Here is a 25,377-nt window from a genome sequence, read left to right as displayed (position 1 = left end):
TTTATTTTTTAAAAACACTGGCTACAAAAAAATACTACACTTTGTCACTTGTCAAACCCTGTCAATCACAAACAAGCAAAAATTGCATAAATACGTAAAATACAAAAACATGTCGGCGTTTGACTCGCCCATCCCGTTAGCGGATATCGAGGCAGTATTAGCGTGGGTGGACAATTTCAAGCTGTCGAGGCCCACGAAGAAGATTAATAGGGATTTCTCTGATGCCGGTTAGTACTGGGAAGATACATACATACATACATATAATCACGCCTCTATCCCATAAAGGGGTAGGCAGAGCACATCAACTACTAAGTTTCAGTGGACCCACTCTTGGCAAAAAGGGGTTGAAAGAAATCTAAATTGTGACATTGTAGTGACAAGTTGCCAGCCACAATTTAACCTATATCCCACAGTCGACTTCTACGACACCCACGGGAAGAAAGACTGGGAACCCACGGGAAGATATATACATAATAGGGTAGCCATTTGAAAAATAGGAACAGGCCTAGGTTCCTTTAGACTGGGACTCCGTTCTTTGGTGCTTTCAGTAGGTACCTATTATCTACACTCATTCGAAATTTTAAGTACCGGGTACCTAGCCAACGTCATTAATCACTTCTTCGTAAACGTATCGTGGCTTAGCTCTCCTTATCGTTTTCTGTAGAGATTGGCCGAATATGGACTTTGCCGAATACGAATATTCGGCCGAACATTCGGTTCAGCTCTTACCGAACCGAACATTCGGCCGAATATTCACCACCCCCTTTCTTCCCGTGGGTGTCGTAGAAGGCGACTGTGGGATATGGGTTAAATTGTGGCGTAGGCGAGAGGCTGGCAACCTGTCACTGCAATGTCACAGTTTCGTTTTCTTCAACCCTTTATTTGCCAAGAGTGGCACTGAAACCTGAGTAGTTTCATGTGCTCTGCCTACTCCTTCATGGGACACAGGCGTGATTGTATGTATGTATGTATGTATTCGGTTACGCCATATTTTTAAAGGGGATGTTAATTTAAACTATTAAATGATTGATAATGGTTACATAATGTTACCACAACTATGTTTTTATCATTTAGAGGATAACTTAAACTTAGTTAAAACGACTCTGAGCTCTTCTCAACTCTTAAACTACGGTTTTTGAACTTTTTTACAAAACAATTGTATTTATATTTTGACACAGGTTTCTCTCTTTTTAGCAGTTCCTTAAAAAGCTACTAAAATAGGAGCTTATTATCCAGTGGAATACGTAAGATCTTCATTAGTTATTTACTTTGTTTATTCGGTAAATATTCCGCAATGCAACCGAATTATTCGGCCGAATACGAACATTGAAAAACTTGCCGAATATGCCGAATACCGAATATTTACCGAATATTCGGCCCATCTCTAGTTTTCTGTCCCGCAACAGAAAAATACTGCATTTCAATCCACGTTGCGTAACTGTCACTTGATCTTAGATTACTAAGGGCCGGTTGCATCAAACCGTCTGTCACCGTTAAAGCATTCGTTAAATTTCATTGTATGGGAACTTCCATAGACGTCTGCTGCATGACGATGATGTGTCTGTCAAATGTGGTTGAGGCAACTGGCCCTAATGACTTAATAAAGATTAGAACTGCACAATAAAACGATTAGGATCTTATCCCGACTATACTGGCTTTTATGCTAATTCACTGCAGTTGGAAACACTGATATTATGTTGCACGTAATTAAGTTAATTATATCATTAACTGTAATAACATCAGTCGCTATCACTTTCTGATCAAACAAGCTACATTACAAGCTTGCGGTAATCATGAAGATTAAATGATAATTAGATATCTAAATACATGTACGTACCCAGGGAAAACCATACTATATTAACGTAATTCGTTTAGTAAGGAAGGGGAGTCCTAATATGTACCACTATACCATTTATACCACACACAAAGGCGGAGGTTTTTGTCACGTAGTGTAGATAGTTAACATCCTCTACGGTATTATGTTTTAATTTCCACATTACTATGGAGAGCACCTATAGGAGGCATAGATTTTAATAATAAAACTACCGTGAGACACTGACATATTAAAAATGGAAAATCGGGTAACTCACGTAAAATTGTGGAAGGTCGCTCGACATGTTTCGCTCCGTAACGAGGAGTATTTTTATTAAGCACGCGCTATGTCGAGCGATCTTTGACAATTTTACGTGAGTTATCCGATTTTAGATGTTTAATAGGCATAGATTTCTTCAAAATAGATCAAAATGAAACAGAAATACAAGCTACTAACTCTCCCAACCTCCCAAAGCAAATAAGAAATATGGAAATAAACATTTTTAAAAACCGCCATTAAAAGTAATAGGTATTTGGAGATGCTGGAGATTTTGACGATTAAGATTTGACGCTTTTCAATTAGACGATTTCTCGGTTCACAATAGTATTTTATGCAACTGGTGGTTAAAAGAGGTCAAAAAAGGCGAGTGGCGTGGGTAACAATTTGAGGCGGTGCCGAAAATTGTTAATAAAGACGCCACGAGTATTTTTTGACTCAGTTAAACACCGTTGCATACAATACTTTTTCTACGACCAAGCACTTACTTTGAAAGAAAATTATAAATTCAATAAATACCTACTTTCAGTCATCTTAGTTATCTAGTGGACCACCTACCATTTCGAATATGCAGTTTGAGTGCAAACATGAAAATAAAACTGTCTATGGTACATGGTTCTTTGAAGCCTGGCCACTAAGACAAATCGAGTCGAGTTGAATCGAGTTCTCATACATTTGAATGCGATTCGACGCGTCGCCAATGATCGCAGCAGAAAACGAACGAGTCTCGACTCTCGACTCTGCGAATGCCAGGCTTTATCTGACATTCTAAGGTTGGCAACAATGTACCTATTTCATACAATATTTTAATTTTCTACGATGAAGTGATTGGTTTGTTAAATTGGTAGCAATGTATTTACTGAACTGTAACAGCTATATCGTGCTACTGCTACTAAATGTTTTCAGGGTATAGACTAGATAGACTTGTCCTGACATCTTTTATGTAGGGTTTTAAAGTACTATGCACGACCTTGTAAGTCACGAATAACAGTACGGGAGTAGAAAAAGTAACATTATTACTCAGCGTCAAATTTCTGGTTGAACAGGCAATAAACGGTAAAGTGTCACTGTCGGGCGACAATTGTCATTATCATAGCTGGGCATTAACTCGTTAATCCGTTAATCGTTAATTAACGAAGTTAACATTTCGGTTAACGGATTAACTTTTAAGTTAACTTTAAAAAATGTTAACGGATTCGTTAACTTCCGTTAAATTTCATCGAGTCCGTTAATCGTTAATCCAGCACCCCAAGCGGCTCGCTGCGTCGCGAATACCACGTCCTGACTGCTACTGTAAAAGCCCGTAGTACTCGTACGGCAAAACCTAGTATTTATCGGTAAAAGCAGATCCGTCGGTTATAAACAGTCTAAAGACCAATTGGCGACTTTGGATCACTTATTCGAGATCTTCTAAATCTTATTAGACGTGCTAGATCGATCACTAACCTGGGAATAGAGTGCAATCATCAGGCATGACAGACAAATCGCGCAACCGACGCATCGAGTCCGGCGGGCCTTAGATTACTCTACCAAGTTATCGTGGCCCCCAGCATCGAATTGTCGTCTCAAATCTCAATCTGAAGAACCGACGCACCACGATCGCGACCGCATGAATGACCCAATAATTACCAATCCGAAGTAAAACCTAGGATTTAGCCAACCAATGGCGGTAAAAGCCCGAAGAGACCGTAATTATTACATTTCGGTTTTTTACCGATTGGCGTCACAGGTTTTAATGGTTTTTGGTGGATACTAAGTAAATTCAAATACATAATACCTACAGTGAAGTCCTATTTTATGACGTGTTAACGAATTATCGATTAACTTTAACTTCCGTTAAATCTACCGACATGTATCGCTTTAACGATTAACGAAGTTAACTTTTTAAGTAACGGATTAACGATTAACGAAGTTAACTATTTGATTAACGGTGCCCAGCTATGGTCATTATGGTGAACAGGCCATATATTCAGTTTATCAAACCATTTTCAATTCCGCAGTGCTTCTCGCCGAAATCCTCAATGTCTACTACCCGAAGCTGGTGGAAATGCACAACTACCCTCCCCGCAACAGCCACGCGCTTAAGCTCAACAATTGGATGACCCTCAACAGGAAAGTGTTGAGAAAGCTTAAGCTCAACCTTTGCTGCTCAACCATGGAGCAATTGGCGAATTGTGCCCCGGGAGTTATAGAACGGGTGCTTATAATGGGTAAATTAATCTTATTATAAATCCTCAACGTGTACCTTGGCCCTGCCCATAACAGCCACGCGCTCAAGCTCAATAACTGGATAAAACTCAACAGGAAAGTGTTCAGGAAGCCTAAACTCAACCTCTACAGGTTCCGCTTTGACAACTAATCCCAAAATTTGGCGTAAGTATTAGTAGTACGAAAGCGACTGCCATCTGACCTTTCAAAAAGTTTTAAGAACACACCACAAGTCCCTGGCATCGCTACTCCTACACCAAACTAACTGAATATCTTGTGAGTTCCAGTAAAAGAGAAAATTCGTCGGGACGAGGAACTGACCAAGTCGAAGGAAGGGCTGGAACCGCTGGATAGCGGCGGCAGTTACTATGAATGTGGGGATGATGGTTCGTATTCTTATATTCATTAGTACGATAAGCATCGAATACTAGAATCATTAATAGGTAGATATGAGTAAGAAATTTCTAGATTCTGTGGATAACCCAAAACCACCAAAAGTGCAAAAAATCGAAAGTTGAGTCCATAAAATTTAATTCCGCAAAACAAAGAGAGGCTGGACAAATCAAGTTACGTAATACGGGGCATTCCGTTGTGATACTTAATCCACCTAGAATTTAAGATTTTGTGGGTCACGATAACCAGGGTTATTGAATATTGGTAACAGATGAGAGCTGAATCAGCTGATCACTACACGTAGGTTACAAATGCATGATTATATTAATGTCTACAGAACACGTCCTGGTGGTGCCAGTGAAGTCCAGAGTGAACGGAATCCTGGAGACGATACAGCAGAAGGTGGTCAGCCATGAAACCTTCCTCGCATTGAAGCAGGAGCTCAAGGACTTGCAGGATTGCAACGAGGTTCTGAAAAACAAGGTACATTCTCAACATGTTCACTTTGCACAAAGACTAGGTATGTTATGTAGAACAATAAAATTATTGATGGTGAAGTCTTGTGTATACACGGTGGGAACGAGTATACCGACAGACTTTAACAACAGCTTCCTGGTGACATTACAAGTAAATATTGTTATATCAACATTGGTCCAATACCGACATTTTAACTTAGTTAATTTCTGGAACAAAAAAAACAATTAACGATGGTCTTCCTTGTGAACAAATCCTAAGTCTAAGGAGTGATAAAGAAAACTATAGGTACATTTCACGAACGGCTCCGACAAGATACGAGATAAGAGACGAGTGAACTTCAGTATGACACTTGATTTTTTACGAGTTCAAGCGTTTAAGACAACAAACGTCGACTTTCGCCGCCATATTAGTGTGATCCATAGACTTAGAGACAATACGACGAAATTAAAAATACGTTTGGAGTATGTAGAATGTTCCTGACAGCAGACAAGAACCTACGTAATTTGGTCGGGATGGTACATAAGAAAAAATGAGACTATGTAAGTTCAATAAGAGGACCTCATCTAGTAGATAGACGGCGGGATTATAATGTTTTGTTGATATTTTCTACCTATGACTTAATTTTGGTATTACTATTTTATCAAAATAAGAAATTTAAATTCTTTTTACCAAAGGTTGGATTTGGTATTTTTTGTTATTAATTAATGGGATTATTGTAATTTATAAATAACTAAAAACTATGTACTTTTTTTCAATTAGAGTCAGTCCAAGATAAGTTGGCAAAGATTTTAACAGACCCGCATGTGTAAACGACGTAATAGTTTCATAGAAGTTTGATACCTATTTGAAATATCATTTGCACCGCGGGGCTGTCAAAATCACTGCCAGCTTATAGCTTGATACGACTATCAAAATTTGAGTTCAAAATCGACACATTAGTCGTAACGCAAGATAACTAGACTACGTATGAGTTAGGAAAAAAATACGGTTAAATACCACATACTTTTTATTATAATAAATTTTCGAAATGCGAGCCTTCATTTGCAACACAAAGAGCTAATCGTAATCTGATTTGATGATGTAATAAGAAATTACTATTTCTTATTTCATCCGAAGCTGTCATGATCCGTGCCAATAATTCTTCTCTTGTAATTTACCGGCCTTGCGTACACCTTGTCCTTCAACGTTCCCCAAAAAAAAAAGTCTAAAGGGGTGAGGTCGGGTGATCTGGCCGGCCAGGCTACCGATTCACTTCCACGTCCTATCCAGCGGCGAGGATATGCTGGATCCAACCAATTTCGCACTTCACGGCCAAAGTGGGGTGGAGCGCCGTCATGCTGAAACCACATAGTGTGTCTGGTTTGCAAATCAATGTCTTCTAGCAAAATATTCAATTCATTCCTCAAAAAATTTAAATAATTTGCGGAATTCAAGCGTGGTGGAATCTCAATTGGGCCGATCAGAATATTATCAATGATCCCAGCCCACAAATTAATGGAAAATTTGTGCTGGTAAGAATGTACCCACTTTGCCTTTGGATTTTCTTCAAGCCACATATGCATATTATGCGAATTGAATATTCCTTCCCTGGTAAAGAGGGCTTCATCTGTCCATAGTATTTTTCTTGTAAAATCCGGATCTTCCAAAAGCTTTTGGTGTATTATTTGACAGTAAGCCACCCTGGCTAGCCCATCACCAGGTATTAGTCCTTGAACTTTTCTGTAGTGATATGGACGAAGGCCATACCTTTTCCATACAAGTAAGACAACTCTGTAGTTCACATTCACAATTCTCGCTACTGCTCTAGAAGACAACGTGGGATCTTCGACAATTAAATTCATGATCCGGTTTTCTGTACGCAAGTCTAAATTAATTGCTCTTTCTGCATGCCCCGCTTTTAAGCCCTTTTCACGAATTTGTCTATGAATACTTGCAAAAGTAGTATGGTGCGGAGTGCGACGATTAGGAAATCGTCTCCTATATTCGGCAACTGATCTGCGTCCATTTCCGTTACAGAATCCATATACAAAATGAATATCCGCTATTAGGTTATTACAATAATGTTGCGGCATAATAACTTATTATTTTGACTTTGGTGACAATCGGTTATGATTTTATTGTCATAATATGTCAAGAACGTTTCCTAACTGATTAAAGGCCAGTAAACGTACACAACCAGAAAAGTCTGCATATCGTTGAGAACAGGTGGTAAAACATAAGACCAAACTTATAGTGATAATATTATTTTAACTTTTAAGGATATCTTGAGCACAGCTACGTTCATACAGAGCAATCGTTACGTTCGACTCGTTCGAGTGCTAAGTTATGGCAGCCATAAGTACTTAACACATAATCCTCAATAATTAAAACTCTTTGCTGTTGAAACTCAACTATTAACAAAAAGTTTCACAAAATGATTAGGACTGGCAGGCAAGTTTGCTATTACCGCATTTAAACTTCGTGTGTGCATCCTTGTGCGGATGGTTACGTCACATTATAAAGGCGTGGTACCATGGACATTTTTCAGCATGCGAATTACTGTAATATTTTAATATCTCGAAAACTAAGGCTTTAACTAGCAATGTTTGTATGAACTTTTTGAGTCGAAATGGGCCCTAGAAGCGTTAGTTAAAATCTGTCGGTATACTCATTCCCACCGTGTATGTAGAACAGTTGTTGGTGGTGAATAGACTCTGTCAAAAACGGAACCAAGTCGAAACATAGTGTGATAAAATTAAGTACGTTGGATATTAAAGTAGCGGAGTATGAGGTGGATGTCGACAATGTTGATTCGAATGTATTTAAAGAAATTGAAATGCATGAGCAAAGATCAGAAGAATTAATGGACGAGTTCAAGGATAGTGTAGAAGATGCTGTAATGACCATTGAAGATAGCATCAAGAAGGAAGTGAAAGAAATAACTAACACATTACAATTTGCTAATGAAACTTATTACTTGAAATGAATTTGTCTGTATTTAGATACGTGCCTATTAATTTATTAAATTTGTGATTCTCTTTAGTTTATAAAACGTTATAGTGTTGTTCACATGTTTCAATTAGGGTTAGAATTATTTATACAGCGTGTTTTGTTAGAATTTTAATGTTTGTAATAAAATCTACAAAAATTGACATTTCAGTTTCTTAACACTGAGGGTTGGGCTGGAACAGGTCTAGCATGCTTGGGTGCTTTCTTAGGATATTCTTTATTTCTTGTACTCTTAGCTTCTTGAATTCTTCTTTGCATTTCGGTTCAGTAGCATACCTGAAAGGATATTCAATGTAGCAAAATTTTAATGTACCATGGTCAAAAATCTTGGGTTCAAACCTCAGTTTTGTGTCAACTGTTGAGGCATTATACTCGTATCAACACATAAATGCTGTGCACCGTAATGTGAAAATAAGATGGTAGCCACATAGCCCACAAGAATACCGACGCAGCAGGGTAGTGGACTATATGGCATCATCATTATCATATCTGCCCATAATCGCTGCCAACTGCTGAGCATCCAGGCCTCTCTTCCAGTACATTAATTGCCCCGGTTCTGATTTAATATCATTTAGGAGTTTTCCGGATATCGTCCACAAGTAAGTGGATGCTATGGACCGTATGACAACGAAGATGGAGCTAGGAATATGAAGTAATGATACACAAATCATGCACACGTTCGCAAACATACAAGCATGGTACGCGTTCACCTACACGAGCTTAGACTATGTGCGTAGGAACGCGCCTCTTTCATATATTTGATCGCCATTGTCTGAGGTGTACTCTGAGTCTACAAAAGTAGGTATACATACGAATGTTTGCTCTCTTGTCCCACCACTTTGAACCGGTCGAACATGATATTCTGGTTGTAGAAGCACTCCTTCGTGATCTCGTCCAGAGCTTCCTTCATCGGGAGAAGGTCTTCCACTGAAATGATTGTATATATCTTTTTTAATTGCACATTAGTTTGAAGACGATGCAAGGAAGGTGCCTCATTCCTCAAGAAAGGTGTCATTCTTTGCATATTCCATTTTTAAAAACTTTAGGCTATGGTGGTGAACAACCTATTCATGACACGCTTCCATGTCTGCCAATGTGCCAAATGCTTCTTGTCTTTTGAAAATGAAAATGAGATATTTATTTTTCAAGTAGGCATATTACAATGCGCATATGAACGTCAAATAAAGCTAATTTAATTTTGCTATTAAAATAGCCGAAGTCTAGCAGTGTCTGTGATGTACTAGACTAGTTGCTTCTGAAGTAACCTTTAAAGATCCTAGTAGTACTTGAAGCGACAGATGGATAAGGGTCCTTGCAAGTACAAGGCGGTAGTCCAGTAATCAGCTCATCAGAAGTCTGAACACCAACGCCGTCAACCATTGGTTCGAAATCTGGTAAGGACGCGCTGTCTTCTTCGGGCATGTGTCGTTTCTGCTTTTGCTCTAAGCGATGCTGGAGGATTTCTAGTTGTTCTATGGACAAGAAGAAGAGTCAGAATGGTAAAACGGAATAAGGGATAACCAGGGCCTAGCTGGAGCTTCCGGTGCTGCGTTTTGTATTAAAACCTCATGGTGATTACCGATCAGGGTACGTAGCTGAATGGCGCAAACGCTCACGAAACGAGACGTGTAACTAAACCTCCGCTCACCTTACTTATTTACTTACTTACTTGACTAACCAACAGTATAGCTAACCCCCCTTTAAATATATCCCGTAAATTTGGCCTTGTGATCGTCCAGTGTGAGTATGTAGAACCCTTCGATGTGAACCGCGATAACCTAGATCCTTTAATGAGTATCAGCTGTATTTTTGATTAATTTTTAAAATTTTATTTATTTATATTTTAAAGAAGAATAAAGGTTATTGTAGCATAATAATATAGTGTTATAGAAGAGTATTTTATCAGATTTAGGCCTAGAAAGTTATATGTGAGAAAATTAATGACGTGATGAAGAAATTTTAGAATAAAAGTTAGTGAGTGAAACATACATGAAATAAATATTAAAAAATATTTTGGTAATCATCCGCTACGCCTTATTAGTGGTCCCGGTTTGGGCAAGGGCTTGCGATTCGGTATGGGACCCCTGACCTGATCAAACCACATTATCAGGATCCTAAGCAAGTAAGCCTGAAGGGCTATCTATCTACAAACTAACCCCCTTTTTGTTTTGTTTCTTGTCCCTAGCTAAACCCCCCGTTCCCCAATACTGCTAATAGACCATAACTTCTCGATCTTTCTAATGTTTTATCGAAACACCGAGCAGTCGCTAACTTTTATAAGAACTAAGTAAGTCAAACTTTTCTAAGCTTTTGACTTTCCATCAGTGGACGGCGCTCGCATGCCACTGGGCCCTATAACAAACCTATGCCTTTTATTCCAAAGAATAGTTTGTTTCCCTAACCATCTTGATAGAATTTACCTTTAAAACCAGTTAGCAACACTAAGTGTCCCGCAGCCACACCGAAAGATCAGAAATTGCTACCACAATTATTAATTTCACTCAGATAAATTAAGTAATAAGAGATTTTATAAATTACCAGTTCTACCACTTATTTTAAGATAGTAAACACCACATTTAAAGTCCATTTAATCCATATAAATAGTAGTAGTTAAATTATTTCTCCACAATACACGTTGACCAATTATATTCCAAGACCAATCATAAAAGAACTCTACTTTCATAGAAATAGTGTGTGACTTTACCCTAGTCCTATCGTTTTCCCTACTCTAGCATATCTGAAACACAGACCATCACTTACCATAGATCTTGTGTTCAAAATATGCACAAGTGTATCCCTACCATAAGCTGTACAGTTCAGCCAGCGAAGCTGAGATAGGCAACCTATAGGCTTGAGTTATGATCCCCCCCTCTGCTTTTGCCCGCGGGCTAGGGTAGCAGAGAGTAGATCGCCCTATCCGTGTATATATCCAGTATTCTAGGACATACCAGTACCAGCCACATGGGAAACCCAGCTGCGATCAAACTTTACTTAGATATGGATCAATCACAACCGAAATCTCCAGCGACCAACGCCAGCATGGACCAGAGCACCGAGTAAATAAATATAAATATATATAGGACCCCAGCCTCAAATACTGCCGACTTCAGTGAGCAAGGATTACTCCTAATGTCTTTCGTCAATCGTGAAAGTCCTCACTTCCATCTAACAGTTGGACTCTTTGAGACCGGTGAGAAAATACGCTTTTGTAAGTATAGAAAAGCGTCCAAGCCCTCCACTTGGAACAAAAAGACCCCTAAACGCCTCTTATTTGACACCGTAAGGGAAGAAGCGCCTAGCCGGACAACAGTCTGTCACAAACAATGATCTGGCTTATAACTTTCACAAAATAACCCCATAGAAAATTACTAAATTCAATTTTACTGACCGACTAAACAAACGAGTGAAGTTTCCTTTACGTGCTATAATCTAAGCTTAGTTTTGCAAGAATTACTCCCTACAAAACCAAAGACAGACTTATCTCCAAGCACCAGCCATACATCGACCCAGTCTTTGTATTGCTTGACGGCACTCATGAAACAAAGCACAGAAAACTTCACTATACACAACAATTTAAATGTAACACTACACTATAAATAGAACACTAAATTAACCCCACAACTGACGGTAAAGCAATTCCACCACAGGTCTAGGTTCAACTGTACGACGATATTGTCCCCGCACAATCAAACAGAGACACAATTTCAAAGTTTACAATCACTTAGAATAATTTCCAAGTAAAAACAAACAGAGAAATAATAGCAGAACAACTTCACTCACCAGTATAACACACGAAAGCCAGAGACACTGTTAGTCTTGTAGATATTTTAAGAATGACGCGCGTCGGCTCCCTCCGACCCTTTTATAGATAAAAATGAGCGACAAAAGAGCTACAAAAGAGCGACAAAAGGGCTACAAAAGAGCGACAAAAGGGCTACAAAAGAGCGACTGGCTACAAAAGAGCGACAAAAGAGCTACAAAAGAGCGACAAAAGGGCTACAAAAGGGCTACAAAAGAGCGACAAAAGAGCGACAAAAGGGCTACAAAAGAGCGACAAAAGAGCTACAAAAGGGCTACAAAAGGGCTACAAAAGAGCGACAAAAGAGCTACTGGCGACAAATAACAATGGATAGCCGCTAAATTACACTTATAAGAAAAAGGTCGTAACTGTTTTGTTTACTAAGTCGTACGCCTTAGGCATTAATGTCCAAGACATCTCAGCACGTACGTTTTTGCTTCTCAATAGTAACATCTGCATGACTGCACGTGTTCCAAAGTGATATAGGAATAATTTTATTGATACCTAGTTAGCGACGAAGAGTTATGTATTGCGGTTAGTATAGGTATGCAGATATTTTTTTGTTAAAGGGTTTTAGTTAGTTTTGTAGATCAAATACGCAGTAAAATATCATTTTTGTTTCTAAATGCTACATTAAACACATCCAGAAAGTATACTACTAATCATTATCAACTTTCATGACCTGTGATTGAAATCAAGACATAATATCGGAACGCTACGCAGCTGACAACTGTCAGTGTCAGTATTCCGTCCATGTGAACGTAGTTTGTTGATAAATACGTTTTTTCCAACCTGTTTTGCATCAAATAACATTGAATTTTATGAGTGAAGACGTGACTATACATGTGATAAAGCTTCAAAGATATTATTTGTCAAAATATCCAATGAAATCCCAAAGGAAATATGCACCAAAAAGTTGGTCAAGGAAAAGTTGATTCGCCGTAAGTTTTATATGTAATAACGAGTCCATTTCCTCGTCATAGACGCTTGTTCTGTTACAACTCGCCCCCAGATTGGAATTCTTTTACAAAATACAAAGTAGTTTGCAAAAAAATCCAATCTCACCTAGCAAAAGAAGCAATAAAATTGAATAAAAGAATAAAAGAAAAATATCTCTAGATCAGTCGGAAATATCCCCCCATTTCTAATCGTGTGGTGTGTATTCCAATACTATGCAACTGCCAGCGACTCAGTTTTGAAATTAGCTCATCAGAATTTCGACAATGAACCATGATAACTCTTTTCCCAGAGTCCACGCATCGCCAGGGATATCAGGTTGTGAATCTGATAGGTCCTACTAACCCGTTCTTGCTAGCTCGTTCCCCGGTCGCGGCGAATATTCATTCCATCCACACTGTTGGACCGGAATAATTATCGTAATAATTTCAACGAGTTCACAATAACTTCCCACGCAATTACGAAGAAACCTTTAGAGCTCTCTTTATAAGTCCAGAGCCTTCAATCTCCATTGTCGGAACTCAAACCAATTTCTCTACCTAATCACTCCAGCCACATGTTTTGGCGCATGTCTCATACTTGAATAAAATATACTGACTTAAGATCTGTTTGGATGTGTTTTTTTTTTTTTATAAAACAAACCTTAAATGACATAAGCATGTACCTCAACTCGGTACCATATCATGATCAAATGAAGAAATGATTTGATGATACTAAACTTCACATCTTTGAACACATAGCAAGGAAACAAATATTGAAAAGAGCCTCGTTCTCACTAGACGATATCGGCCCTTAAATATGTCGATTGTCAAATACATCCCATTCAAGATGAGGTGTGTGGATTCAGTGTGGGTCTTATTACCTTGTGTAGTTAGTAGTCACAAAAAACTACCCTTGAAATGGGTCGAATCCATTGGATTTTAACCTAACCAATAAGAATTTTATGACTAATGTGTTTCCCTCAGCCCCCCCGCTGTTTATTCCCCGCAAATTCCGACCAAACTAGTTTTGACCACTTTCCAGCGCTGTCTGTCTATATCAATCCACTCATTCTATAAAAAATTACATTCAAGACAAACTTCGTCCATCCATTCATCCTATCAAACATTCATACATCTATAAGCATTCATCACCTCTAATCTATACACACACATAATGTAACCATTCTTACTTCCTCATTCGCTCTTTCACTCGATCTCAACAGAAAGCCAACGCTTTTAAAAGTAATCAAAATAACGAATAAAAATGGAAATAAAATTACACAATAACTTCAAAAGTTTACGTATCCCATTTTACTCCACTCTACCCTGACTCGAAGGCAAAGAAAATTTCAATTTATTTATGATAGGTTTCATTTTATACATCTATATTTAATTTTATAAAATAATTACTAACCGCAAACAATTTGACAATGTGTGAAAATTGTTTGATGCACATACTAAAAATAAAATGTTCGTACGAAGAAAACGTTACATTTTATGTTCACATTTTAATTAGAGTCAATTACTGTAAGGACACTACCCTACTTTCAATTTTCCTGTCTTTGTTTTTTTTTCCTGCAGTTCATAATGCAAAATTGATAGCATAAAATGCAAAAAATTATAAAAGTAAGTAAGCAAAAAAAGAATAGTGGCCCTCCCTACTCTGATCTTTGTAGGATAAAATACTGACCAAGTTATGCTTAGGAACGAGGATCTGCTGTGTCTGTGATCTGAGTGATTACCGATATCGTACAGTATACCACCCTATATAATGTAATAAATGATAACGCATAAATAATAAATATCACTGCTAACTGTAATAACTAAAATGAAAAATAGCTTTTCCACCAATCTCGATTTTCCTAACGTCTACCCCAGGCAGACTAGCTACTATGATGTCCAGTTATTGTTATATTAAAATAATCTAACCATACAATGTATATCCAATACATTCTTCTTACAAAATAAAGATTTTTAAAAAAAAATTGTTGTCCATATAATGAACTGACTTCTTTATCTAGATCATTTAAAAAAAACCGTATTATAGATTTACAACCACCATACACCATTTTATAATCCTAGGAATTAAACTACTAAATGACAGTGAAACTTTACGATGGGCTAGCCAATAAGGCCCTTTATCACACAGATCACTATAGAAATAAAATTAATTTTAGTCAAAATTTTGACTTCTACCACCCCTATAATAATAACAGTGAATCTCAATAAAATTTTGAAGAACTCATGACGCATTTAAAATAATGATAATGATGATAAGAAAGAAAAATAATAATGTTCCACATAAGTATGTCGCAATAAATAAACATTCTTTACTAAGAAGTCATTGACTTGTAACCAATGTACTCATAGAATTTACATTACACATCATGTAATGTTCATAATAAACGCATAATATAATTTTGCAAAAAAAAGTAATTGCAGTTTTGAAGTGGTTTTCATATTTTAAATTTTTTCCCGCAAAATATGATGTATCCTTAATTTTGATATGGTTTTGATATTTTTTGTAAAATATAATGTAACATCAAATTTGCTGTGGTTTTGATAAAATATATTCCTTTTTTTTTTTCAAACTATCTGCAAAATTTTATTTTGGTTTTAATTGCCTTATGATAAAATACAAAATGATGGCATAAGTAGGTTCAAAATACTTTTATTTGATTGGATAATAATATAACAAAATAATGATTTTTTTCTTGAAACGAGCTTAAAACTTGTATTGTCCTATTCTATGTCTTCAATATTGTATAACATGCCCCGAAAGTCTTTTGTAACCTCGGGCAATTTATTCCTTCTTCATTACATTTGCAGCTGCAGCAAACTTTGCAAATTGTTAACAAACACGACAATGGGCTGAGGAACTTGGTTAAAGTGTCTCTCTTCCTTTTTTTTCTTTTCATACTTGGCTAGTTCTATGATGAGTTCTTGAGTAGCTAATGATGATGATTAGATCCTGCTGGCCTCCTGGTAATATTTCAAAATTTTCCAAACTATTCTCTTCTCAGTCGGTGTCATAACCCAGGACACCATGAAACCTCTTCCGAAGACACGTTGCACACTTGATCACAATCAGCATAACCGCAAAAGATCCAGTTACTTATTTTTGAACACAGCAAGTAACTTGAAACCAATGAATATTTCTTCAACTCTAAAGTTGGCTAGTCCTTATTTGTCCAATCATTGGTCAAAAAATAAAATATTGCATAAATCGAATATCATAAACACTTGTTATTTCACTAGCGTTACTAAGCATGCACTTAAACACACACTGAAGTTTTCACCGCATGTTTCCACCGTCCTCGCTGATCCACTATGTTCAATGACAGAACACTGCTGTGATAAGAATCTATCTTAGGTTAAAACTAAAGTTAAGTTAAAGACTTCCAATAAACAGAGGGAAAGATAAAATAAAAATCACAAGGTCAAAATATTTTCCAAAAATATTTGCCAACTAAGGTTGCAGGACCATCTAGGTACTTTAACCATATGAGACGTACGTCTCATTTACGTTCACCTACAATTATTATTATTTTTTTTTTTTTTTCTCAAGTATGATGTCTGATCGCTAAGTGACTTTAATTTTTCTAACTCAAAAATTACTGCAGACTATAAAACTCCGTCTTGTTTGCTCAATAAAACTAGAATAGGGTAAATTAACTGGGGTTTTGAACACTTACATATATGTATTTTTCTTGATCGGCATTTTCTGTTCCATTCTTCTGTTTAGTGTGGCATAATATGGCACCACTAACAACATAATCATATTGAAAATCTTCAGTAACACGTTGGTCCTATGAGCAGGTATGAGACCAGGCTCAAAAACTCTTACTCCTCCGTTAGTTGACATCAAAAGCCGGGTACTTCAACTCGAACGTCCCACGAAATATCTCAATGTTCACTTCATGTTTTTCGCGTCCAAACTGTTGCTAACTCTGTCTCCATGTACTCAAGTCTTGCACTATTGCACTAACACCTTTTTTAACTAACTAATTATGGCCTAAAACTAATTGAAATTACTATGTTTTCACTAACAGAGCTCTTCGTTTCAAACCGTAGTTCACATCTCTCTTCGTCTGATAATAAGACGTCACTAAAAATCACACGTGCTTCTACACAATCAACTATACCAATTATTGGAAGCTACACAACACTGTAATTTCTGTGAAATCGTTTTCTTAAATAAAATTTAATAACTTCGCGCTCAGATTTTTTTCGTAAGGAACTGTCACTGTCAATATTGTCATCCTTAACCGTTTTTTTTTCTTTTACAATTGTCCTCATGGGCGTATTTTCATTGTAAACACACTATAGTGTTTTGTGTAGTCACAAACATTAAATCAACAAAACAATTATTTGATATCATAAATTTAGCCTATCATAATGTTCAAATATTTGACTAGTTATTAGAAATATATAATAGATTTTTTTTTTTTTCATAATTTAATGAAATCGAACGAAAACTATCGTGTAAATTTGTCAATGCGTAGGAAATCGCGTGTGCGCATCGGTTTACAAAAGTGTGACCACATTAAAAATATATTGTGAGATTCTTTAAGGATCTAACAGACGGTCGGACCGCACTTGTAAGGGGACATGTGTTAGGCCCTATTTACAAAATACCGTTCAGAATCTACACAACTTGAATAGTTTGATGTGATTTAAGCAATAGAAAATTAAATTAACAAAGTCTTTTGTATTTAAATACATCTTTTGTATTAATTTTACTATAATGAAGTAGAGAAAAGTGAAGTAAATTTTTTGTAAATGACGACACCGGAAAATAAATTACTGAATTACTGAATATCTTTTGTCGAAAATTGTATGACCGATCAAGCGTACCAACTTAAAAACAATGATAGTTTGTGTAATGTCACCGATAGAACACCTTTTGGCGAAGATATATGTTATCTGTGGTTAAATTATTTTCTCTAATCTATGTCATGCTTACCGCTAAATCGCTAATCCGCTTGTTCGCGAAAAAATGGCAGATCCGTTTTTGTTTTCTTTAGCTCATTATTAATTACGTGATCTACAACTAGAATTATTTAAATATTCGCTTTATTTTACTCGGCTTAAACAATACGACAGGCAATTCTGCGCCGACGCCGGTCATGAACCGTCCATATTCGCCATTTTGTCATTTAGCAAACTAAGAAAATGCAAACAAAACATTATTTGCCCTAAACACGCGTTACTTCTAAATAATTTTTGTCGACAAAGTGATCTTGTTTTATCAAACTGAACTCCGAACTGCAATTGCAATGTAATTTTCCGATAGCGAAAGTGAGGTTATGAAATTGACATGACATTTAGTGAATGCAATGCAATGGACATGTGTTTAGTTGTGTTTCTCATCAAGATAATAGAAGAATCTAGTGCTCATACTCATGATCTAATGAGCAAACAGCCCATGCAAAGGATGTCTTATCGGGCTATGCCTCAATCGATAAAGTGAACTAATTGCCTACTTCAAAAGCAGTTTTGCATGAAAGGTAAGCTTTTGTTTTATTATTTGATGTGTTTTCAAACAAGTCGTTGTTTTCGAAACCCAGCAGAACATACTTGCGAACTACAATAAATAGACCAAATATATATGGTGAAATGTTGCTTATTTCATTGTTCTGTCGTCAGATAAGTTAATGATAATAAATTTCCCCACGTTACTCGTACTTTCTGACTTTCACATTGCCTAAGAGGATCTTAAATATTCTAAATGTACGTGAAATAGTCCTAACTGTCAAAATATATTTGCTACTTTCAAAGAGGTTTATATGGTTGTTTGATTTTTCAGTCAACATCTAATTGGAATTTACAATGCCCGATATTTCTACACATCTGCCACAAATTTTATGGAAAACAATATTTATAGAAACTGAACATACCTTGGTTAAACGGTAAGCATTAAAATTATATCTTTGACTAATTTACTTGACCTAGGTCTCCTAACTGTACTTGGAACAATGTAATGTTGTTTCCGTTCCAACCAATAAAATTTCTCAAGCTTATGGATTATGGAAAGCAATATTTGTAGGACCTCAAATGAATGTCATGACATTTAAAAATAGGCATTGAAACTTGTCCAAACTTTAATTTTGTATTTTTGGACACTTAAATAAAATTATGTAGACTAAAAATCCAGACTTAGCATAGATTTTATTTCTGCTACATTGAGTTTAAACAATGTATGTATTAATTTTCAGTATATGAAATGGGTAACCATCCTTGAAGAACATCAACCAGCTGTCGGCAATGTGCAGGTGGACTGAGGAATTTTCCGGTGTGTCCTTTATGGACTGTACTCCGTCTTAGCACTATCCTCAAGTAAGTACAAAAAATCATTGCCACTAAACAGCTACTTTTTAACTTAATTAACTCTACTTAGTGAGTAAAACGACTCGGCAGGAAATTTTACATAGAAACATGGATATGGTTGTTCTTCTTTTTTTTTCTTAACCATGAATGGCCTAGATAAATATAAACAATCTTAATGATACGTATTTATAAATAAGATTCCTTAAACATACATACACCCTTTTTTTAACTAATTTTTTTTTCATATATACAATTTCAGGTTTTACCCGAGAGGCCATGCTTCAGGTTGGACCGTTTTCCATATATCTACTGACTTCATATAAATGAAAGGTACTTATGTTTTATTATAATAACACGTTCTAATTATTAAATTTAAAAGTGAACAGCTCATGGCATTAATATTATATTTAGATAATTTAGGCGAAGTATAGCGATGGCAATAAGCGATGAAGTGAAAATTGAACTTAAATGAACTTATCCTAATTCTATTGGCTAAGCAAACTTATTACTAACTCATTTATGTCCTAGCTCATGTAGATATGAACTGCACGGCAGAGGTTCTCAAACTTTTCTATTTTTAATTTCCCTTTTGTAAATTTTGTTGTATGCGTTGTTTTTTCTGACACAACACCTCTCACGGGCGTGTCTTAGTTCCAAAAATTAAGCGACGCGCCCCCGTGAATAGATAAATGAAATAATATTGAACCCAATTTGACAGAACCCCACTCTAAACAATACCCTTTTCTTACTCTTTGTATATGAACATTTCTAATGTCTGACTATTTCCTTTCAGTGTACTAAGGACTCGCTGATCTGCACTACCAGCTCATGTTCAACGTTACTGAACAACAAAGTAATCCGACAATCAGACTGGACCTGGTCACGTTAGGTAAGTTTACATACCTACTGCATACTACATACATACTATTTCTGAACCTCAGTAAAATATAGTTTTATAGTAGTAATGGTGCTTATTATCTACGAGTATGCCTACTTAACAGGAATATTACAAATTTCAATCAATTTTCATGAAATTCATTAAGCAATTGTGACAATGATCAAGCAGTAGTGGAGTAAGGGTATGGCAAGGTACGACCTCCCAGATGCTGGTAATGCTAATATTTCGTAGGATATGTTTGACATGGTTGTAATGAAGTACAGTATGTTGGCATACTCCTGACTTGTGTAATATTGTATAAAAGCTGTGTACACAATCTACCGAACATAATGATTGTATGGTTTTACACTTACTATTTTAGACTAGCCTACAGCTTATCATGTGAGGTATCGAACTCATGTCATATGAAGCTATTGAAAATCTTGTTTATACATACATACTTATTTGTATTACTACAGTAAAAATATATACGTATAGAAAGTTGAAATTCGTACAGTGGATTTAATTTATTGAAATAATTGGCAGATATAGGCTACGGTGACCTCTCACCATCAAGAGGGACGTATGCCTGTTTACCAATGATGTAGTATGAAAATGTATGACAACTTATAAGCTAATGAACTTAAATTAGTCCTAATATTATTAATACCTATATCTTAACAGACAGAAACCTGTTCTTCTCATGGCTGCACTACAGTGACAATATTTGGTACAAACCGTACAAACAATATGCCAAATTATTGTATGATGTATGAAATCCTGTAAGCCAATATGTAGATTATAGAGTTACAACTGAAATGCAAACAAGCCATCCATCGAAGGATGTACTTGTCATAATACCACATGCGTGTAGCTATTCAGCATTCATAGAAAAATGGCGGGACGCCCCATATAATATTGTACTTCAGCGCGACAATGAATAATCGCGCCCCCATAGCCATTAGACTATAGCCTATCTTCTTGTATTACTAGGTCTTAAATCTAGGGCTTAGGTATCCTAGGATTATTTTAGGAAAATCATCTTACATCTAGACTAGTAGTTATCCTGCCTATGAATGAAATTCTGTATAACAGCCTGCTAGGAATATGTATATCATCAGAGTGTTCATAGACTATATAAGACAGCATCGAAGCTATCCGATCTCCGGTGTGAAGTGCAAACGTGATGTTAGCTTTCAAAATAACCCTGAAGATGGCAGAACCTGCTAAGAAAATGTACTGGGCATATAGAGAACTATTTGTTTTAACATGAAATTCTATTACTATTGTACATTGTGTACACACTTATGTTTCCAATTCCGGTCACGAGGTGGCAAACTCTTCTAAAGTGCTACAGCTCCGCGCTTCCTATTATTTTAGATACATGGGTATTTTCTATATAAGTACCTAGTATTTCCAGTACTTGCCCTGCCTATACAACAGCCATAAAACATACATTAAGACACAGAATAAATAATAGTACTACGCACAGGCGCAAAGGAACGTCAAGATGTGCCAATGCCAACAATTGCTACGTAGCAATGCAACCCGAATGGTGCTAAAATTGCCTAATCGGGACAATATTTAGTTCAACCACTGCGATTATGAGCTAATTTCCTAGAAATAGATTTTGTCTAAGTTTACTACGCTACTTTAATTTTATTATTTTATTTTTACAGATACCAGAGGAAGACGAAAATATAATTGATTCTGTACTGATGCATAACTTCGCTCGGAACGCGGCAAGAATTAACAATGGAAGAAAATACTACAGACTTGTTTATTAACGATAAAGTTATTTTAGTTTTTATGAAATAGCGATTGAATAAAAATATTAGGTATATGAGTTTTATTTAGAGATGAAATAAGTCAAGAAATACAGCACACCCACTCGTTTTCACAACAACAAATGTAGCCTGGTAAGGCTAATTCCTATTATTTATTTATAAACCTTGGTATCCAAGATGTGTTCTACAGAGCACATCTTAGATCCCTTGGTCACGTCACCAAATGTAACTAAACCTCCGCTCACCTTACTTATTTACTTACTTACTTGACTAACCAACAGTATAGCTAACCCCCCTTTAAATATATCCCGTAAATTTGGCCTTGTGATCGTCCAGTGTGAGTATGTAGAACCCTTCGATGTGAACCGCGATAACCTAGATCCTTTAATGAGTATCAGCTGTATTTTTGATTAATTTTTAAAATTTTATTTATTTATATTTTAAAGAAGAATAAAGGTTATTGTAGCATAATAATATAGTGTTATAGAAGAGTATTTTATCAGATTTAGGCCTAGAAAGTTATATGTGAGAAAATTAATGACGTGATGAAGAAATTTTAGAATAAAAGTTAGTGAGTGAAACATACATGAAATAAATATTAAAAAATATTTTGGTAATCATCCGCTACGCCTTATTAGTGGTCCCGGTTTGGGCAAGGGCTTGCGATTCGGTATGGGACCCCTGACCTGATCAAACCACATTATCAGGATCCTAAGCAAGTAAGCCTGAAGGGCTATCTATCTACAAACTAACCCCCTTTTTGTTTTGTTTCTTGTCCCTAGCTAAACCCCCCGTTCCCCAATACTGCTAATAGACCATAACTTCTCGATCTTTCTAATGTTTTATCGAAACACCGAGCAGTCGCTAACTTTTATAAGAACTAAGTAAGTCAAACTTTTCTAAGCTTTTGACTTTCCATCAGTGGACGGCGCTCGCATGCCACTGGGCCCTATAACAAACCTATGCCTTTTATTCCAAAGAATAGTTTGTTTCCCTAACCATCTTGATAGAATTTACCTTTAAAACCAGTTAGCAACACTAAGTGTCCCGCAGCCACACCGAAAGATCAGAAATTGCTACCACAATTATTAATTTCACTCAGATAAATTAAGTAATAAGAGATTTTATAAATTACCAGTTCTACCACTTATTTTAAGATAGTAAACACCACATTTAAAGTCCATTTAATCCATATAAATAGTAGTAGTTAAATTATTTCTCCACAATACACGTTGACCAATTATATTCCAAGACCAATCATAAAAGAACTCTACTTTCATAGAAATAGTGTGTGACTTTACCCTAGTCCTATCGTTTTCCCTACTCTAGCATATCTGAAACACAGACCATCACTTACCATAGATCTTGTGTTCAAAATATGCACAAGTGTATCCCTACCATAAGCTGTACAGTTCAGCCAGCGAAGCTGAGATAGGCAACCTATAGGCTTGAGTTATGATCCCCCCCTCTGCTTTTGCCCGCGGGCTAGGGTAGCAGAGAGTAGATCGCCCTATCCGTGTATATATCCAGTATTCTAGGACATACCAGTACCAGCCACATGGGAAACCCAGCTGCGATCAAACTTTACTTAGATATGGATCAATCACAACCGAAATCTCCAGCGACCAACGCCAGCATGGACCAGAGCACCGAGTAAATAAATATAAATATATATAGGACCCCAGCCTCAAATACTGCCGACTTCAGTGAGCAAGGATTACTCCTAATGTCTTTCGTCAATCGTGAAAGTCCTCACTTCCATCTAACAGTTGGACTCTTTGAGACCGGTGAGAAAATACGCTTTTGTAAGTATAGAAAAGCGTCCAAGCCCTCCACTTGGAACAAAAAGACCCCTAAACGCCTCTTATTTGACACCGTAAGGGAAGAAGCGCCTAGCCGGACAACAGTCTGTCACAAACAATGATCTGGCTTATAACTTTCACAAAATAACCCCATAGAAAATTACTAAATTCAATTTTACTGACCGACTAAACAAACGAGTGAAGTTTCCTTTACGTGCTATAATCTAAGCTTAGTTTTGCAAGAATTACTCCCTACAAAACCAAACACAGACTTATCTCCAAGCACCAGCCATACATCGACCCAGTCTTTGTATTGCTTGACGGCACTCATGAAACAAAGCACAGAAAACTTCACTATACACAACAATTTAAATGTAACACTACACTATAAATAGAACACTAAATTAACCCCACAACTGACGGTAAAGCAATTCCACCACAGGTCTAGGTTCAACTGTACGACGATATTGTCCCCGCACAATCAAACAGAGACACAATTTCAAAGTTTACAATCACTTAGAATAATTTCCAAGTAAAAACAAACAGAGAAATAATAGCAGAACAACTTCACTCACCAGTATAACACACGAAAGCCAGAGACACTGTTATTCTTGTAGATATTTTAAGAATGACGCGCGTCGGCTCCCTCCGACCCTTTTATAGATAAAAATGAGCGACAAAAGAGCTACAAAAGAGCGACAAAAGGGCTACAAAAGAGCGACAAAAGGGCTACAAAAGAGCGACTGGCTACAAAAGAGCGACAAAAGAGCGACAAAAGGGCTACAAAAGGGCTACAAAAGAGCGACAAAAGAGCGACAAAAGGGCTACAAAAGAGCGACAAAAGAGCTACAAAAGGGCTACAAAAGGGCTACAAAAGAGCGACAAAAGAGCTACTGGCGACAAATAACAATGGATAGCCGCTAAATTACACTTATAAGAAAAAGGTCGTAACTGTTTTGTTTACTAAGTCGTACGCCTTAGGCATTAATGTCCAAGACATCTCAGCACGTACGTTTTTGCTTCTCAATAGTAACATCTGCATGACTGCACGTGTTCCAAAGTGATATAGGAATAATTTTATTGATACCTAGTTAGCGACGAAGAGTTATGTATTGCGGTTAGTATAGGTATGCAGATATTTTTTTGTTAAAGGGTTTTAGTTAGTTTTGTAGATCAAATACGCAGTAAAATATCATTTTTGTTTCTAAATGCTACATTAAACACATCCAGAAAGTATACTACTAATCATTATCAACTTTATATAATAATATCGGAACGCTACGCAGCTGACAACTGTCAGTGTCAGTATTCCGTCCATGTGAACGTAGTTTGTTGATAAATACGTTTTTTCCAACCTGTTTTGCATCAAATAACATTGAATTTTATGAGTGAAGACGTGACTATACATGTGATAAAGCTTCAAAGATATTATTTGTCAAAATATCCAATGAAATCCCAAAGGAAATATGCACCAAAAAGTTGGTCAAGGAAAAGTTGATTCGCCGTAAGTTTTATATGTAATAACGAGTCCATTTCCTCGTCATAGACGCTTGTTCTGTTACAGACGCTCGTAGATACCTATCTCTATCGCTCTTGCGTATTGGCGTGACAGAGCCAGACTACCTTTCGCGGCATTTCGTTTTCGTTTTGCGTCACAGAAATGCCATTCGGCTACGGCACCAGTACTCA

At 36.7% G+C, this 25,377-nt stretch overlaps 2 protein-coding genes and 1 long non-coding RNA gene across 4 annotated transcripts in view; 2 read left to right on the top strand and 1 right to left on the bottom strand.

The window, feature by feature from the left end:
* Positions 1-82: 82 nt before the first annotated feature.
* On the top strand, positions 83-8,132 carry LOC125238182 (sperm flagellar protein 1-like). The gene is made up of 5 exons (XM_048145457.1): positions 83-227; positions 4,090-4,299; positions 4,585-4,683; positions 5,028-5,173; positions 7,992-8,132. Exons 1-5 carry the CDS (start codon positions 110-112, stop codon positions 8,130-8,132), a joined length of 714 nt encoding a protein of 237 aa, XP_048001414.1. The 5' UTR covers positions 83-109.
* The window catches only part of LOC125238282, a 48,627-nt gene continuing 31,109 nt past the window's right edge, over positions 7,860-25,377 (bottom strand). For both annotated transcript variants that reach the window (XM_048145570.1, XM_048145571.1), the window contains 3 exons: positions 9,421-9,627; positions 8,968-9,082; positions 7,860-8,431 (listed from right to left, as the gene is read on the bottom strand). In XM_048145570.1, the coding sequence (XP_048001527.1) occupies positions 8,311-8,431; positions 8,968-9,082; positions 9,421-9,627 (443 nt within the window). In that variant the 3' untranslated portion in view covers positions 7,860-8,310. The remainder of the gene's footprint in view (positions 8,432-8,967; positions 9,083-9,420; positions 9,628-25,377) is intronic.
* Positions 17,865-19,520, top strand: LOC125238283. The gene is made up of 4 exons (XR_007178421.1): positions 17,865-18,402; positions 18,702-18,804; positions 19,111-19,231; positions 19,482-19,520. It is a non-coding gene; the product is annotated as an uncharacterized LOC125238283 (long non-coding RNA).

This window comes from Leguminivora glycinivorella, chromosome 23 (genome assembly GCF_023078275.1).
Source record: "Leguminivora glycinivorella isolate SPB_JAAS2020 chromosome 23, LegGlyc_1.1, whole genome shotgun sequence".
Lineage (NCBI taxonomy): Eukaryota > Metazoa > Arthropoda > Insecta > Lepidoptera > Tortricidae > Leguminivora > Leguminivora glycinivorella.
Note: the sequence above shows the minus strand (reverse complement) of the source record. Positions and strands in the feature narration are given on the sequence as shown.